Source organism: Mchenga conophoros, linkage group LG3, assembly GCF_057382185.1.
Source record: "Mchenga conophoros isolate Kocher_MC1m ecotype Shallow Benthic linkage group LG3, M_conophoros_male_GT1.1, whole genome shotgun sequence".
In the NCBI taxonomy this organism is placed as follows: Eukaryota; Metazoa; Chordata; class Actinopteri; order Cichliformes; family Cichlidae; genus Mchenga; species Mchenga conophoros.
This window is the reverse complement of record NC_140528.1, coordinates 44,902,180-44,919,065: the sequence shown is the minus strand read 5'-3', so window position 1 is coordinate 44,919,065 and position 16,886 is coordinate 44,902,180. Positions and strand designations below refer to the sequence as shown.

General features: G+C 41.7%; 1 protein-coding gene across 4 annotated transcripts; it reads left to right on the top strand.

Annotated features, from left to right (window-relative positions):
• Positions 1 to 437: 437 nt before the first annotated feature.
• On the top strand, positions 438 to 5,915 carry LOC146578928 (uncharacterized). Of its 4 annotated transcripts, none has more exons than XM_085259706.1 (4): positions 438 to 717; positions 2,141 to 2,210; positions 4,138 to 4,479; positions 5,094 to 5,915. In XM_085259706.1, the coding sequence occupies exons 2-4, from the start codon at positions 2,165 to 2,167 to the stop codon at positions 5,303 to 5,305; spliced, it is 600 nt and encodes a 199-aa protein (XP_085115832.1). In that variant the 5' UTR covers positions 438 to 717; positions 2,141 to 2,164; the 3' UTR covers positions 5,306 to 5,915. The 4 variants fall into 4 exon arrangements, with proteins under 4 accessions (XP_085115832.1, XP_085115844.1, XP_085115825.1 ...); XM_085259718.1 differs by having other exon boundaries at positions 2,141 to 2,238; XM_085259699.1 differs by having other exon boundaries at positions 438 to 2,210.
• The last annotated feature ends 10,971 nt before the right edge of the window (positions 5,916 to 16,886 follow it).

Here is a 16,886-nt window from a genome sequence, read left to right as displayed (position 1 = left end):
GCGTGGGTTCCCTCCGGGTACTCCGGCTTCCTCCCACCGTCCAAAGACATGCAGCTTATGGGGATAGGTTAACTGGATAATTGGATCACTAGGTGTGAATGTGAATGGTTGTCTGTCCCTGTGTGTTAGCCCTGCGACAGACTGGCGACCTGTCCAGGGTGTACCCCGCCTTTCGCCCTATGACAGCTGGGATAGGCTCCAGCGCCCCCCGCGACCCTGAAAAGGTCTATGTAAATTACATATTTTGGTAGAATTGTTTTTTGTTTTTTTTTTACTTATAAGTGATCCTCTTAGTGCGGTACCTTTCTGTAAGTGCTTTCTAGTTCGTTTTGTTTGTTTTGGGGGCGGCGTGTTTTATAACTAAAGTTTGAAGAGGAAAAAACAGCGGTTTGTTTACTTCCTATTCGAACGGGAACCGCCCACAGACTTCCTGAACCATTTCCGCGTGATTAGTTTAGCTTTTTATTGGGAAAAAAAGAACGACATCAATCAGCTATTTAAACGAACCATGTTTACTTTAATGTAATTTCGGAACCTTAAAAATCTAAACGAATAAACAAATGTCGGTTAATGTATCTAGCAGAACTCTCGGCTCCTCCGCTGGTCTGGAAAACTCCAGAAAGTTCTGGAGCCGGTAAAGAAGCTTCACCGGATCCGGTGCGCTCATTCAGAGTAGTTTCCACCGTGGTCGTGTTGGCTGTACGTGGCTGAGAGCTCGTGAGTAACTGACGGAAAACCTTTAAAAGATAAACGTTTACCGGCGTCTCTGTTTTTACTGACACATTGAACGTGACCGTCGATGTTTACCGTGTTATTCACCATTAATCTGTAAAGCGCTAACGTTTAAACGGGTTCACGGTACAGCAACGTCACATCATTTTCTGCCGTAGTTTAAAACGACGGTAAACAAACGGATATTTCAGTAAATCTTTACTGTGTAACGTAAACTAACTGGACTCCGTGACTTTAATCCTGCGTCTATTCCCTCCTCATTCTTTGCTGTTTTAGGTTAAGCGCAAATGGCTGTTGTAACGTTTTCGTGGCCCTGCTGGATTCTGATGCTCGTTGTCGTCGCCACCGCGTCCACTTTCGCCGGTGAGATTTCGCCTCGGCGCCGAACCGTGTTCTGTTATTCATAACATCACTGAACACTCCAAAACAAATCACCCCCGCTGACTGTGAAAACGTCATTTTGTGTGATTAAGTATTTGAAGCCTTTTATTGGTTAAATTTTTTCCAAAATCTTAAAGTTGTGGCGACGTCAGGTCATCGTAGATGGCGCGTTGGTCGGAGGTTTGGGAGCTGTTGATTGGGAGAGTCGCGAGTTTAAACATGAAGACTTGAGATTGTTCCCTGCGGCGCTTACTTGTCAAACATTGAGCCACAAACAACGTTCCTGTCAAAAGGGAGAAGCTGCAATCAATTTTCTGCTAATAACTTTAATAGACATACAAAAAACGCCTTTCAAGAGTGCCAATATATAACATTTCTTTAATTTTGTTCAGATGTTTTTATAAGGTAAAAAAGACGCAGGCACAAATATGCTTGCAAACAGGGCCGCCTCCAGACATTTTCTTAGCCATATGGGGGCTCGCCCTAAGGCCACTATTGTTGTGATTTGGCGATATATAAATGAAATTGAACTGAATAAGAAAACCAGATAAGATTTTGAAATCCATAATAAAATCCTCTCTCTTGTGCTCCGTCTGCCATCGCTGTAACAAAACAAAAAACAAAACTGATCCATTGGAGTGAATAGAGATGACGCGACTGATGCATTGTAGTGTATCAAATCCCCCCACGGCCGAAAAAGTAGGAGGGCCGCCTCTACAACGTCACACTGGATGCTCGTATTCGCAGAATTCCAGTAAACTAGGTGCCACATGAGTTCTACTGACACGTCCAAATATCAAACTGCAATATTTACTTGGGGAGTTTACACTCCACTGATTAAAAAGGCATTTTTGAAATGTTTTTGGGAAATACATCACTTGAACCAACTCTGCAAAAGAGGAGCTCTGAGGAAAATGAGTGTTAGGGACACACTAAGTAGAAGAAAAATATTTTCATTTTGAAGGGTTTTTTGTTTTCTTTGGGTTTGTCAACCAAAAAACAAACAAACAAAAAACTGGTGCTCCAGAGCGGAAGGAGAGCAGACAGGAGGATGAGTACACCCCCCAGGACTTGGGATTTGGGCATTGAAGCCAATGGTGGGTGTGAAACATGAAGGTGTCATGGGTGAGTAGTTTGGGTTTTTTTGTAAAACAATGACATATTGTTAGCACTTATGCTCGTACTGTAACTTGTGTGTGATCTGCTGGCTCACTGAAAATGATTGTTGAATGAGGAGTTGTATAGACGAGTGTGGCAAGGCTTAATCTATTTTGTGTGTGTGGTAACCCGGATGAAGATGACGGTGTGAGTTTATACCCTTAACTCAAATTAATTTGTCCAGACAGAGAGAGCCAATAATAACTTGCTGCATTATTAACCAGAAGTGTGCTTACAGATGTTATAAGTGTATTTATGATGCACTTTTAAATAAAAACTAAACATACTGTATATATGATATATTATAATTAAAACATTGTTCATTAAGCTATAGTTTAACTTAGTGTCACCTGTAGAAAATTACCTGTTTTTGCCATGTTTCAATTGTATTGCCATGTTTTCTTTTAGAATCTTTCCTCATTGAATGAAAAAATTGCATCCCACAGTCTGACACCCTGAACATCTTACAAGCTCGATGCAGGATCTATGTGTTTATATCTCAAGTGGGTGTCGAGTTGACGTTTGTGTACAAAAGTTGTCTATTAAAATGAAACTAGGGCTGCCACGATTAGTCGACTAGTCACGATTACGTTGACTATCAAAATCGTCGACGACTAATTTAATAGTCATTTGAAGCTTTGTAAGATCCCAAAAGACGCTGGAATAAGTAGTAGGATTTAAGAGTGTAATAACGGACTGAAACAGAAGATGGCAGCGCTGCATGTACAAGGATGCCAGCTGCCGTTAAACCTCGAAGAAGAAGAAGAAGCAGCTGTGTCCAGTATCCTAGCTGTGTCCAAATACAGGAACCACATCCTCCTGAGGCCGCATTACATCAATGCGACACGACGAAGGCCGTCCAATTTCGAAGACTCCGACAAATGCGGCCCAGAAATGGGTCCTTCATTTCTCCGGATTTGAAGGATGGGTCGGGTGTATCGTTCGTGGCCCAACCTATCCCAGAATTCATAGCGCAGCCCAGCCTATTCCAGTTTCGAACAATGGCGGCAGCTACTTAGTTTTAATATTACTCTTATTACTCTTTCTGCGTCACAAAACAAACTTTTAACATATTTTCAGGCGAGAATGTAGCTGTGTAAAGTTCAAATATCTGCTCGGTTTTTAAAGACATCACATATTTGCAAAAGCACTCCGACGTTTTCGGAGACATATTTTACCCACCAGCTCGATAGCTAGCCGGGGTGTTGTGATCAGAGTGCAGTAGATAATGTCTGACAGCAGTTTGAAGAGGAAATGGATTCTGTTCTGTTCTGTTTACAGTCCTGTTTCTAATGTCACTGGTTCAGTGGACAGCTCCTGACGGCGAGTCACGGAAAACGTTTAGAGTCTGTGGCTGTTCCTGTGTAAAACACAGCTATTGGGCCTAAAAATGTGAATAGTAGGATCTCAGTCTAAATGACATGATCCACTGAGACCTGTGCGGTGTCACCTCAAAGAGAGATTTATTGGTTAGTGAGGAATTTTGGGATTCTAATTCAGAGTTTTAAATGGGAGGTAGATGACTATTTTGGAAATGCGTTTTGGTCACAGGGTAAGCACATCCTGTCTCTTAACCCTGCACTGAAGCCTTATACACACTGGAAGTGATCCCCAACAACATGGTGACTTACACCACACAAGGTGAACAATATTTGGTTGTGCAGTGCTGGCAACATAAAGTGGGCATTTTTCAGTACAAGTACATTAGAGGGTCATCAGATGTCTGCTTAAAAGTGATTTACAGCGAGCGAATCACTTCTAGTGTTAAAGTTTGGCTCAGTAGTTTGGTGGGTGGTTCTGAACAGAAGCAGATTGGCTGCTGTGAAGGTGATGAGTCCTCACTCTGTTTTCTTTTCTTTTCCTCAGCTTCAGACCAGCAGATCTTACGACATCCTGGGATGAGTGTCAATCTGACATTTCAGGTTCCCACTGACACCACATCTGTATGGCTAAAAAGACTTGAAAAATATAAAGACAATGATAAATATATCTCCTACTGCCAAGACTCAACACCAACACGTCCCAGTGACCAGGAGGAGTCAATCAAGGGTCGGGTGGAGGGGATGGACTGTAGCAATATCAGCGGCACAGTCTCTGTAACATTGAAGAACCTGACCAGCAACGACAGTGGGACATACGAGCTTCAAGGGGTGGACCATAGTGGAAGATACTTTAATAAAACGGTCTTCCTCAACGTTACTGACCCAGGTGAGACAGGCTTATTCACAACATTACCTCCCCTGGGTATACCACCGGGTGGGTGTAGTACAAAGCTAAATGGTACAATAAATCTAGAAACACCCCTACTTTCATTTCTTGAAATATATTTTGAAGGGGACTTGTATCTCTTTCTCCTTTTTTGCCAGAGTAAAGTAATTGGACAAGCAAAATATTTTCTGTAACTGAAAAATAGAATATTGTTTAAAAATGGCAGATGATATACAGAGACAAAACTACAAACCTGACTGAATGCCGTGTTTAAATAAAAAGCACTATGTAAATGAAAGTCTTTTCCATAATTTGAAATGATTCAAATGGATAATACATGGTGGGGAATATCAGAATATCATCGTATCAGTGAAAGCAGCATGGGTTATTTTGGGGTTCAGTGTCTTGCTCAAGAATATTTTGACATATATCCGAGAGGGATTAAATCACGACCTGACGTACTCTACCTTCTGAGCCACAGCTGGTCTGAGTGATGTGATCAGAGTGCAGTAGATAATGTCTGACAGCAGTTTGAAGAGGAAATGCATTCTCTTCTGTTCTTCACTCATCACCTACCTGACAGCTGACACCTCACACCTGTTTCTCACCTGCAGGTCAGACAGGAGGACACACAGAGGATGGAGGGAAGGAGGATCAATCTGTCGGACTCAAAGTTGGACTGACAGTTTGTACTTTGTTGCTCTTTGCAGTCATTGCTGGGATAATTTATAAATTCGTTACATGCAAGGAGAAGAATTCTCATGACCTTCCTGCTGATCAAGATGTTTGTCTGAAGCAAACCATTTTTTCCTTTAACTCCGTGTAACGGAAAGAGACGGAGACAGATTATTTTATTTTTTCATGAATACATGAACTGCACTCTGGGTTTGGACCCCTGAACATCAGACAAACCAGAGTTTCCCACAGCGTCATCCTGTCATTAAGATGATGACCACAGCAGCAGGATGGACACATCTCAGAGTTCCTGTAACTTCAACTTTTAGTGTGGATAAAACACATGCTCAGGTCGTGGCGAGAGCTTCACTTTCCTGGTATAATTATAAACTGTATAAATGAAGGACTTGGACACGGTGACACCAACCTTTGGCTAGACTCCACATTTTAAAGCCTCCATGTGTGGGTTGATAAGTTTATCTCCAGCATCCAGGTGGATGTTAAAAAAATCACCCCTGTAGAGTTTGTATAAAGTAAGAAACTGTCAACAGAGAATGAACCTGTTTTTATACCTGTGCAAAGGTGGACATTTGAACATGTATTTATTTATGGAGACATCTAATCATGAAATCTGTTGTGCAGTATTTAAGATGCTAAAAACATGCTAATATATGGAATTTGTTTTTTTTAATCAAATTATTTGTTTTTACATGTTGTCTAATTGTGTTAATGATTGAAGTAAATATTTGTTTTTTTTCTGATGTATTTGTCGTTTTTTAAAATGTCAGAGTCTGTGTGATGCTATATAGCCATAAGTGTGACCATTTAATGTGAACTCTGCTGGTTCAGTCTCTCACAGTAGACAGGCTTTAATTTTGAGGATGGATGAAGGAGACACGGTAGAGAAGGAGGCAGGTTTTCTTTGAATCCTCCTGTCAAGTCAGACTTTCTAATGTCCTATATCGTACAATTGATATCGGATCTCTAATCTACACAAGTGTGGGTGTTTACAGACACTGAAGTCTGTTAGGTAAGAGTTCATTATTTTTGTAATAAAATATACTAATCTGAATGAGGACAGAGGCAGCGATCACTGGATTTATCAGCTAAAAATTGTTTCTGTGACTCTATTACAGGATGTTACTGTTGTTCATGAGGGTTTACCCCATCCTGAACCCTGTACAATCACCATATGTATTTTTTATATATTTATTTAAGTGTTCTAGTCTAATCAGGGAACAAAGAAAATAATCATTCTAACTGACACATAAAAACTTTATGACATTCTTACTCAAAAAGTCCATTTTGGCTTTGTCCATAATCCAGAGTTATTGTTGATAACTTGAAAATGTAAGCTAGGTAGGTACTGATTGCATGGATAAACGTCTTTTTGAATTTCTGGCTTTGTTGTTGTACTTGTGAGCACCAGGAATCCTTATATCACAGCTCCATTGATGATTGTTTAATTTAAATAATTGTGGAACAGATAACCCAACCTGCTCTCTCTATCTAAAGGGCCAGAGTTGCAGCACCTGAAGACCATTACCCTCTAGTACTCCTCTTACCAAACTTTAAAACTTAATTCTCTCAAAAGGGGATGTGCAAATATCAAGGGTGTAGAGCTATCGGAATGTGTCCTGTACATTAGATGGAAGAGTTCTACTGAAACATATCCACAGGTAGAAAGGATTTTCCGTGTCGTTCATTCGTACATTATCAGTAATCTCAGTCTCTCACTGAACGTGCTCCTGTGACTGGCCAGCATGTCATTGAGTGGGTGGGAGGTATTGTCCTTACCTTGGACAACATCCACCTCTCTGTCTCTACGTTAAGAGAGTCCAGCTCCTGACAACTTTCTGGCCTTGTGGGTCAGTCTATTGAATTTCTTTTCATCTGCAAATCTCAACCTGCTGCCCCAGCATGCAACAGCAAAGAGGATGCCACTGGCCACAACAGATTCATAGAAAATCCTGGGCACTGTCCGACAGATGTTAAAAGAGCCCAGCTGCCTCGGAGAATAAAGCCGACTCTCGCTCTTCCCGTGGAGTGCAGTGGTGTTTTTAACCCATTTTATTGATGTGAGTAAAGAAAACATAAAACACAATGCATAGTTTATTTTGACTGTTATATGTTAACCTAATTTTTTATTTTTAAGAGTGTGGCCATGATAAAAAAAATATCCAGCACTGGTTTATTTTTCACAACCTTTTCACAGCTAAAAAAAGGGGTTGATTGACCTTGGATGACCTCTAGAAACTTATATTAGTATCTTTAAAATGATAGAGGCACAAACAAAAACTTTTGCAGCACAAACGTTTGACAGCGTTATCAGGAAACGTCTGAAGATGACAGGTCTCTGTGCAGTGGCTGAAGTCTGTGGTGTAGACTGTGAATGACAAAGGGAAGAGGACGGTCCCTTGTGGTACCCCTGTTTTGCTGATCGCCTTGTTAGACACAAAATGTTGAAGATGCACATATTGTGATCTTTCTGTCAGTAATCAACAATCCAGGACACGAGAGAGGCATCCAGATGTGTAGGTGGATGTCCTCAACTCCAAGGCAGTGCTGGTAAGCGAACTGAGGGGATCCCAGTTTGGCCTCACTATCCGGTCTTTAAATCTGATGTCATTAGCCGTGTCTGAGCCCAAACTCTGGTGCAGGTCCCAAAGTCAAACGAGAAATGCGGCATCACTGAGAGTTGAAAAACTCTAATTTCAACTCTCTAAATAATGTCTAAATGATTTCATCTGTATTAAAATGATCAGTGTTGCTGCTTTACCAGGTGTAACAATTAAGTTTAACATCCAGGCATCCATGGAAACAGAATTTATTAAATGTAACGGAGTTAGAAGTTAGAAGGAAGTTAGCTCACTAGTTTCCACCTAAATATAATATAGCATGTCCTGACTGAGAGATTTCTGAAACAAATTGAGACGTACAGCTCTGCTATCACTTCCGACATAAATGAAGAAAAGAAACTAAACAGCAGTGACGTTTGTAGAGTTACTGAAGTTTGGCTGGTATATAATGATGTGCTACGTGATCTCTAGCGACACAGCTATGTTAGCATAATATAAACAGTGAAGCTGGATGATAAACACTAACTTTTTTCCACTCAATGAAAGTTAACGCTAGGCTTCCCGATGGTGGGTAACCTGATCCTGGGAGATCCTGGGGGCGAATGGGATGTGGTGTCTTTGGTACAGGAACAATGCAAAATGTCTTGGACAGCACTGGGACCTTCTGTAGACTCACGCTCATTATGAAGAGTTTATCAAAGAAAGGGATAGGTGGGAAAGAGGTGCAATGACATTCACAGGAGGCCATAGTGCAATGTGGAGAGAGGGACAAAGAGTGTGCAGGCTTACTACAGCTAAATCAGTGGGGATGTGCTCTATTGGGTAACAATGGAAAGTCTGAGTTGGGGCAATAGAGTCGGTGCAGAAGGTTATGTAATCACCGATACACTTAGTGAGCGCATTGATGTCCTAAGTAAGAGGGTGCTGGGAGGTTTGCGTCTCTCTGCTGTCTGTCTGCATCCTGCTATACAGACTGTAAGTTTACAAACTGTCATGGTCCTGGGTCGGTTACCCAGCGCTTTTAGTTTGTTATCATTTTCTAGTTTATTATGATGATGATGATGATTATTGTTTGAGTTCTATGTGTTATGTTTGGTCTGCCTCTGAGTCTGCGTCTGTGTCTCTGTCTATGGTGTCACCCCAACTGTTTGTGAATCTGTCTGTTTAGTTCTGTGTCTTGTTTGGTTCCCCGTGTCTGAGTTTCCTGTTTTATTGTGAAGGTCTCTGTCTGATGTGAGTGTGTTCTGTTTACGTTTCCCCTGTCCCCTCAGCTCTGATTCCTCCCAGCTGTGTTGCCCTCCTGTCTCTCATCCCCTGATTACTGGTGTGTGTATTTAAGCCCTGTGTGTTCTCCTGCCTGTTGCTGGTTCGTCTGTGTTCCTCCGTGTCAGTCTGCGTTTACCCTGTGTTCAACGGTGTCCTGTTCCTTGGCTGCGTCTCATCCCTTTGTCGTATGCTTCCAGGTCTGTTATTTTAGTTCTCCCAGTTTAGGTGTCTTCAGTTATTTGTCATGCCCCACTGCTTGTCTGCCACTACACCTTTGTAAATAAACCTCATTAGCATCTCATCCACTGCTTGCATCTTGGGTCCTTCTTCCAACTCCACACGGCTCGCCTCGGCAGCCGTGACACAAACCATATATGCAACATAAACAAGTCATTACCAGGGGCCCGTTCTTCGTACCTCGCTAAGTAAGTTAGCTGGATTAGATTGTTGACGATTTCGCGTGATCTTGGATCGTTCGGTTCCCCGAAACTCATCCGGGACTTGCTGTCATAGCAACAGAGCCGTAAGCGTAAACCTGCTCGGGAGCAGGTTTACTTTATGTAAACAGGATTAGATCGCGGCCACGCAGGTATGTCCGCTTCATTTATACGAAAGCAACAGCGATATTCCACCACTGTTTCACCATAAATAAATAACATCAATGTAACTAAAGATAATGCAGCACCTGATCCATTTATTGATTTCACACAGATACATACAGGTCATTTCCTAAAAAAGGGAAATGAACTATTAACATTCTATTACATGTATGTGATTATTACAGATGTAATTCATATTTCAGAGTAGTAATTGTAAATCACTTCGTGTAATCAAGATGAGAGACCACGGCTATAAAAGCGAAGGTGGATTTGGGAAGCCTGTCGCAGCCATGTCCTGTCCGTTTACGCGAGCCACCCATTGCGGAAGGTGCAAGATTGATAAGGAGAGTCCTCAGAATCCAGCGTATATTGCGGGACAGACAGGATCCTTTAGCTCAGCGCGACAGTGTGCTCATTGAGAGATATCGATATTCCCGTGAGGGTATTATTTACTTAACCAACTTGTTGACGAGGGGGTGCAGGACCACCACCTGTCTTTTTTTTTGCTCTGCCCTTTTCTTGGTTGCTGTTATAAACAAACAGATTATTCCAGGGTCTCTTTCCAAGAGACGAAAAGCAATATAAGTGATAAATATTACCATTCTGTAGAATATTCTTATATTTCACTTTTACTTGTTCCCATGTTCTAGTGGGTCCTGTTGTGGCTCTAATGTGAAAGGGGATATAATATAACAATATAATATAATGTAATATAATATTGGATAATATAGTGTAATATAATAAATCTATGAATAAATAATAAAGTGACTGAATAGTGGCATTGTAAAGCGCTTTGGGTGCCTTGAAAAGCGCTATATAAACCCACTCCATTATTATTGTTATTATTGAATTACTTACGAGTTTAATTTGTCAGCAACTTCCTGCCAGCCCTCTCTCCTTGCTTTTGCAGCCTTTGCAGTGTTCCCTTGCGTTTTAATTAAACTCTGAAACTCCTGAAATCCCTCAATCAAGAGTTCTTGCTCTGCTGCCGGAAAATACCGAGCGCGCTCCTTCGACATTTTCGCCGACCAATCAGCGGGTTGCCGATCAATGTTTCTACTATCGATGCGTAGCCCCTTTTACGACACCCAGTGATGTCACATTACTGCGTCCAGCTGTACTAATCGTCAACAGCAGGTGTGTTCGGGGAACCGGATTAGCGAGCTCACGGTTAGCGCGATGGTTTGGTCTTGGATGTGTCATTTGATCTTGGATGTAGTGAGCGACGTACGAAGAACGGGCCCCTGTACTGTTATGTAGCTAGGCTATTTTTATTTTTTTTAAACGTAGCCTTCAAAAAGCTGGATCAATTTTGGATAGTTGTGTCCATGAGTTTTAGAGTTTTTATTGCAACCAAAATTTGTTATAGCCTACATGAGCATTTTAGTTAAGAGTAGTGCAATACTATAGATTTGGATTATAGAACAATGATTCCAAGTAAATACAGTTTCAGTATTGCAGATACTGATATTTTTAACCCATTAGGGGAGCTTACGTTAGGGAGAGCAGTTATATGGAATGTAAATGTATCTGTCTTTAATGCACTTTGGGTCAACTTTCTCTGTTTAAATCTCATACAGGCTATAAATCAAATAGACATGTTAGTCAACACAAAAAAGGTTCAAACATTTGTCATAGTAAAGTTTGAAGTATATATTTTCATTTAAAAACATAACACAATTCAATGGGCTACATACTGATTTTAAAGGATAGAAAAAAAGTATTGCTCTTGATAGTATCGATCCAGTACTTTTTTTTTCAATTTTATTTATATAGCAAAAAATCACCACAGCAGTTGCCTCAGTGCATTTCATATCATAAGGTAAAGAAGCTAGATCAACAAAGAGAAAACAAAGTCCCATCAATCAGTCGAGAAGTAAAAGGAATGCTTTGCACAACACATTATAGCTGCAGTGATACATAGACAGCACATGATGAATATCCTCCTTTGAGTTGGAATATTTACAATTACTGTTATTTATTCTACATAAAAACATCCAGAGAACTACATCAGAGTCCGTTTATTCAAATCAACTCCACAACAGAGGTGACGAGGACAATGTAAATGAGACCCACCAAGAAACAATCGAGCTCTGATTCAGAGGTGATGCTCTGTGATGACATGAGACCACAGAGTATCTCATGTCACCACATCATTATTCTTATACAGTGGGGCAAAAAAGTATTTAGTCAGCCACCGATTGTGCAAGTTCCCCCACTTAAAATAATGACAGAGGTCAGTAATTTGCACCAGAGGTACACTTCAACTGTGAGAGACAGAATGTGAAAAAAAAATCCATGAATTCACATGGTAGGATTTGTAAAGAATTTATTCGTAAATTAGGGTGGAAAATAAGTATAAGTAATAATAAGTAATAGCAGTTTTTTACATGGGCAACATGGGCAGTTGCCCAGAGTGGCATCGTGGTGGGGGCCAACAAACACAAAAACGCCACACATCATGATATACACTTATAATTTGCACCGATGTGTTTTGTAAATTCTATCACAAACATATACGCGAAAAGTGAGCGTGAGGGTCCTCGGTGCACCTGCTTGCTGCTGCTGCTGTGCTGAAGTCTCATACACAACCTGTGCAATATATTTGTGTAACGTGATGTAATGTAACGTTGTAAATCCAAGCCAGGAGAACGTCAAAGCCAACAGCTGCTCAGTTTCTTCTTTAAAAAAGAAGAGGAGAAAGGAGCAAAAGATACAGGTAAGCAGATGTGTCACTGGATAATGGCAGGTATTATGTATGACATGCATCCTGAAACAAGATAACATTTATTGGTAGGGATAGTGAAAATTTCTGTTTATCTTTGTTAGCTACTTGGCTATGATACTGAACAGACAGAGAGTAGACGCTCATGTGGCTTATTGGATCTTTTGGACTGTGTTCAGCATAATAATATTATTTCATTAATTGGAAGAGATGTATTGTTGATTTGTCTGCTATTCTCAACAAATTAAAAGGACTGTTTGTTAGCCGTCTGCATACTCTCTCTCTCTCTCCCTTGATAGATAGATAGATGTTCTCCCGGGGCACCAAACAGCCTAGGACCGCCGCTGCAGAGAGCACAGTGATGACTGACCAATCCCAGACATGCACGTGTACTTTCAACCAATATTTATTCACAGGTAGTATAAGTTGATAGAGGTCCTCCTGCTGATTGGTTTAAGTGTAAGTATGCGGAACTTGTGAAGATCCAGTTTTCACCGGTTTTCAGTGGACCCATCGACATTAAGGACGACGCACGGAGGATAGACGCAGGGAAGTTTTTTTTCCACTTTTTAGTAATAGTATTTTCTTTTAAACTTATTTATCGCGGGGGATCTATCGCATATAAAATATAAAACGTTTTATTGTCGAAGAAGAAAGACTCACAACAACGCCATGAGTGCTGGGACATATTTGGGTCTCTGCTTGAGTTTACTGGTCATCCACGTCTCGTTGGGCTCTGCAGGTAAGGCTGAGCAGGTTTTAAATGCTGCTGTTTTGTAATGATTTGTGAAGTTACAGAAACTCACAGATAAATAAGTTCACATTCTGTAAATATGTCGATGGGTGTGTTGGTGACCGGACAGGTTTAACGTCAAAAGTAAAGCTGGACTGAACCGATTAGAAACGTATGCAAATCTGAGGAGTAAACTCAGGCTTTAAAACGTATCAAACTGTTCTCCTAAAATTAGTGGAAAAGGAAACGTCTAGAAAAAATAACTATAGACCGGTCCCCACATGTGGTAACAGGTAAAATCCGCAGTTACCCGTGGCTCAACACACGATCACTAAAGACTATGTACATTGTTTACAGTCCTGTTTCTAATGTCACTGGTTCAGTGGACAGCTCCTGACGGCGAGTCACGGGAAACGTTTAGAGTCTGTGGCTGTTCCTGTGTAAAACACAGCTATTGGGCCTAAAAATGTGAATAGTAGGATCTCAGTCTAAATGACATGATCCACTGAGACCTGTGCGGTGTCACCTCAAAGAGAGATTTATTGGTTAGTGAGGAATTTTGGGATTCTAATTCAGAGTTTTAAATGGGAGGTAGATGACTATTTTGGAAATGCGTTTTGGTCACAGGGTAAGCACATCCTGTCTCTTAACCCTGCACTGAAGCCTTATACACACTGGAAGTGATCCCCAACAACATGGTGACTTACACCACACACGGTGAACAATATTTGGTTGTGCAGTGCTGGCAACATAAAGTGGGATTTTTCAGTACAAGTACATTAGAGGGTCATCAGATGTCTGCTTAAAAGTGATTTACAGCGAGCGAATCACTTCTAGTGTTAAAGTTTGGCTCAGTAGTTTGGTGGGTGGTTCTGAACAGAAGCAGACTGGCTGCTGTAAAGGTGATGAGTCCTCACTCTGTTTTCTTTTCTTTTCCTCAGCTTCAGACCAGCAGATCTTACGACATCCTGGGATGAGTGTCAATCTGACATTTCAGGTTCCCACTGACACCACATCTGTATGGCTAAAAAGACTTGAAAAATATAAAGACAATGATAAATATATCTCCTACTGCCAAGACTCAACACCAACACGTCCCAGTGACCAGGAGGAGTCAATCAAGGGTCGGGTGGAGGGGATGGACTGTAGCAATATCAGCGGCACAGTCTCTGTAACATTGAAGAACCTGACCAGCAACGACAGTGGGACATACGAGCTTCAAGGGGTGGACCATAGTGGAAGATACTTTAATAAAACGGTCTTCCTCAACGTTACTGACCCAGGTGAGACAGGCTTATTCACAACATTACCTCCCCTGGGTATACCACCGGGTGGGTGTAGTACAAAGCTAAATGGTACAATAAATCTAGAAACACCCCTACTTTCATTTCTTGAAATATATTTTGAAGGGAACTTGTATCTCTTTCTCCTTTTTTGCCAGAGTAAAGTAATTGGACAAGCAAAATATTTTCTGTAACTGAAAAATAGAATATTGTTTAAAAATGGCAGATGATATACAGAGACAAAACTACAAACCTGACTGAATGCCGTGTTTAAATAAAAAGCACTATGTAAATGAAAGTCTTTTCCATAATTTGAAATGATTCAAATGGATAATACATGGTGGGGAATATCAGAATATCATCGTATCAGTGAAAGCAGCATGGGTTATTTTGGGGTTCAGTGTCTTGCTCAAGAATATTTTGACATATATCCGAGAGGGATTAAATCACGACCTGACGTACTCTACCTTCTGAGCCACAGCTGGTCTGAGTGATGTGATCAGAGTGCAGTAGATAATGTCTGACAGCAGTTTGATTCTGTTCTGTTCTTCACTCATCACCTACCTGACAGCTGACACCTCACACCTGTTTCTCACCTGCAGGTCAGACAGGAGGAGACACAGAGGATGGAGGGAAGGAGGATGGAGGGAAGGAGGATGGAGGGAAGGAGGATGGAGGGAAGGAGGATGGAGCCAGTAGAGAACATCCTGGGCTGGCAGTCAGTCTGTTTTGTTTTGGTGTGGTTGTGTGTTGTGTATGTGCGCCAGTTGCTATAAAGTGGCTTATAAATTGCTGTAAAAAGAATTCACCCTTTTCTCCTCCTTCTAATAATGAATCTGACAGAGAAACAAAGCAAATAAGATTAATAATCTGCAAATAATTCAGTGGTCTAACAATTCTAAGTGAGACCACAAACGCAAAGCTCAAATTCTACACAAACCTTTCCACTGCAGTAAAGTGGAGGGGGTTTTGAGCATAAAGCATAAAGGTCCCTGACAGATAGTTACTACAGCTTCTTCCCAGTCTGATGACTGGTGACAAGTCTAGAGTCACCAGTCATCTTTTACCTTATGTCATAAGTTGACATAGGCCAATAAGTCCCCCCACCCATCACCCCCAACCCAAATTTGGTCTTGATGCAATTTGAAAGAATACATTGGCAGATGAGGAAGGCAAGCCGAACCCCGCCTGGGAGTTCAGTGAATGGGGAAATAGAAGCACGTGTCGCCATCTAGGAGATCGGCGGTTGGAGAATACAAGCACGTGTCGCCATCTAGGAGATCGGCGGTTGGAGAATACAAGCACGTGTCGCCATCTAGGAGGTCGGCGGTTGGAGAATACAAGCACGTGTCGCCATCTAGGAGATCGGCGGTTGGAGAATACAAGCACGTGTCGCCATCTAGGAGGTCGGCGGTTGGAGAATACAAGCACGTGTCGCCATCTAGGAGGTCGGCGGTTGGAGAATACAAGCACGTGTCGCCATCTAGGAGATCGGCGGTTGGAGAATACAAGCACGTGTCGCCATCTAGGAGGTCGGCAGATGGGAAATGCAACACGCCACCGTCTGGGAAATTTACGCCACACGACAATAAAAGAGCAAGGAATGCAGCGACATGCTGTTTATTTTCCACTACTGCAAAACTAAAATAAATGTCTATTTTAAATACGTTGTGTATTTGACATCTGTAGTCATATGAGCATGGTGGGTTATGATCTAAACAAAAGAATATGCAGCAAAAAGTGATTTGGGTCACTCTTATACCAAAAAAATCAAGGTAGCCAGCGTACCCTACCTGGAACATGGCTACCAGGGTCCTAACCTGTAGCCAAGCCTGGAGAGAGGCTCAAGGGCGATGATCAGTTGGCACAGCCGGGCTCAAGCTGAAGAAGCTATATGGGTCAATTCTTCTGTGGGACACTACTTTTGGATTTGTGGATCGGGCAGAGGTCCTGGTGCTCTGATGCACACATCTGCAGTGATGTGGATCGATGAGCTTCTTTCATAGAGGAGCTGGGCTCTCCCTTAGAGATGGGGTGAGGAGCTTGGTCAATTGAGAGTAAAGTTGCTGCTCCTTCACATAAAAAGGAGCCCATTAAGATTTTTCCAGCCTTGTCCAACCAGAAGGAGGCCTCGGGTTTGACAGAGGAGATTGTGTATCATGGCTAGATTGCGAGTGACTCTGTGTCCCGCATATGATCTGGAAGAAGTGGCTAGATGCAACCACTCAAATGTGTAATTTCATCTAGACTTAAAACATGAACTGTGTGTGTGCAGTGGTTTATGCTTGCTAGTAAACAATGTTTGGCAAAGAAAAGGGTAAAACTACCTGTTTGTTTTTCAGTCTCTTTCAGATCCGACAACATCTAGAACATGAAATCATGACAGTGAAGTTTGTATGTAGTTAAATCCTAGAACCTCAACAGGGCTAAAATAATGAAACGGGTTTCCTGAGGACGTGGGCTTCCATGCAAACCATGACACCAGATGGGCCAGGTCAACTTGGAGTGCAGGTACACCGCCTAGAGCCACCTAACAGCTGAAAGCAT

Coding starts and splice junctions, on each gene's coding strand:
- LOC146578928 (XM_085259706.1), top strand. CDS start 2,165: ATGAGTACACCCCCCAGGACTTGGGATTTGGGCATTGAAGCCAATG. Junction 2,211..4,137: donor TTTGGGCATTGAAGCCAATG/GTGGGTGTGAAA, acceptor TCTTTTCCTCAG/CTTCAGACCAGCAGATCTTA. Junction 4,480..5,093: donor CCTCAACGTTACTGACCCAG/GTGAGACAGGCT, acceptor TCTCACCTGCAG/GTCAGACAGGAGGACACACA.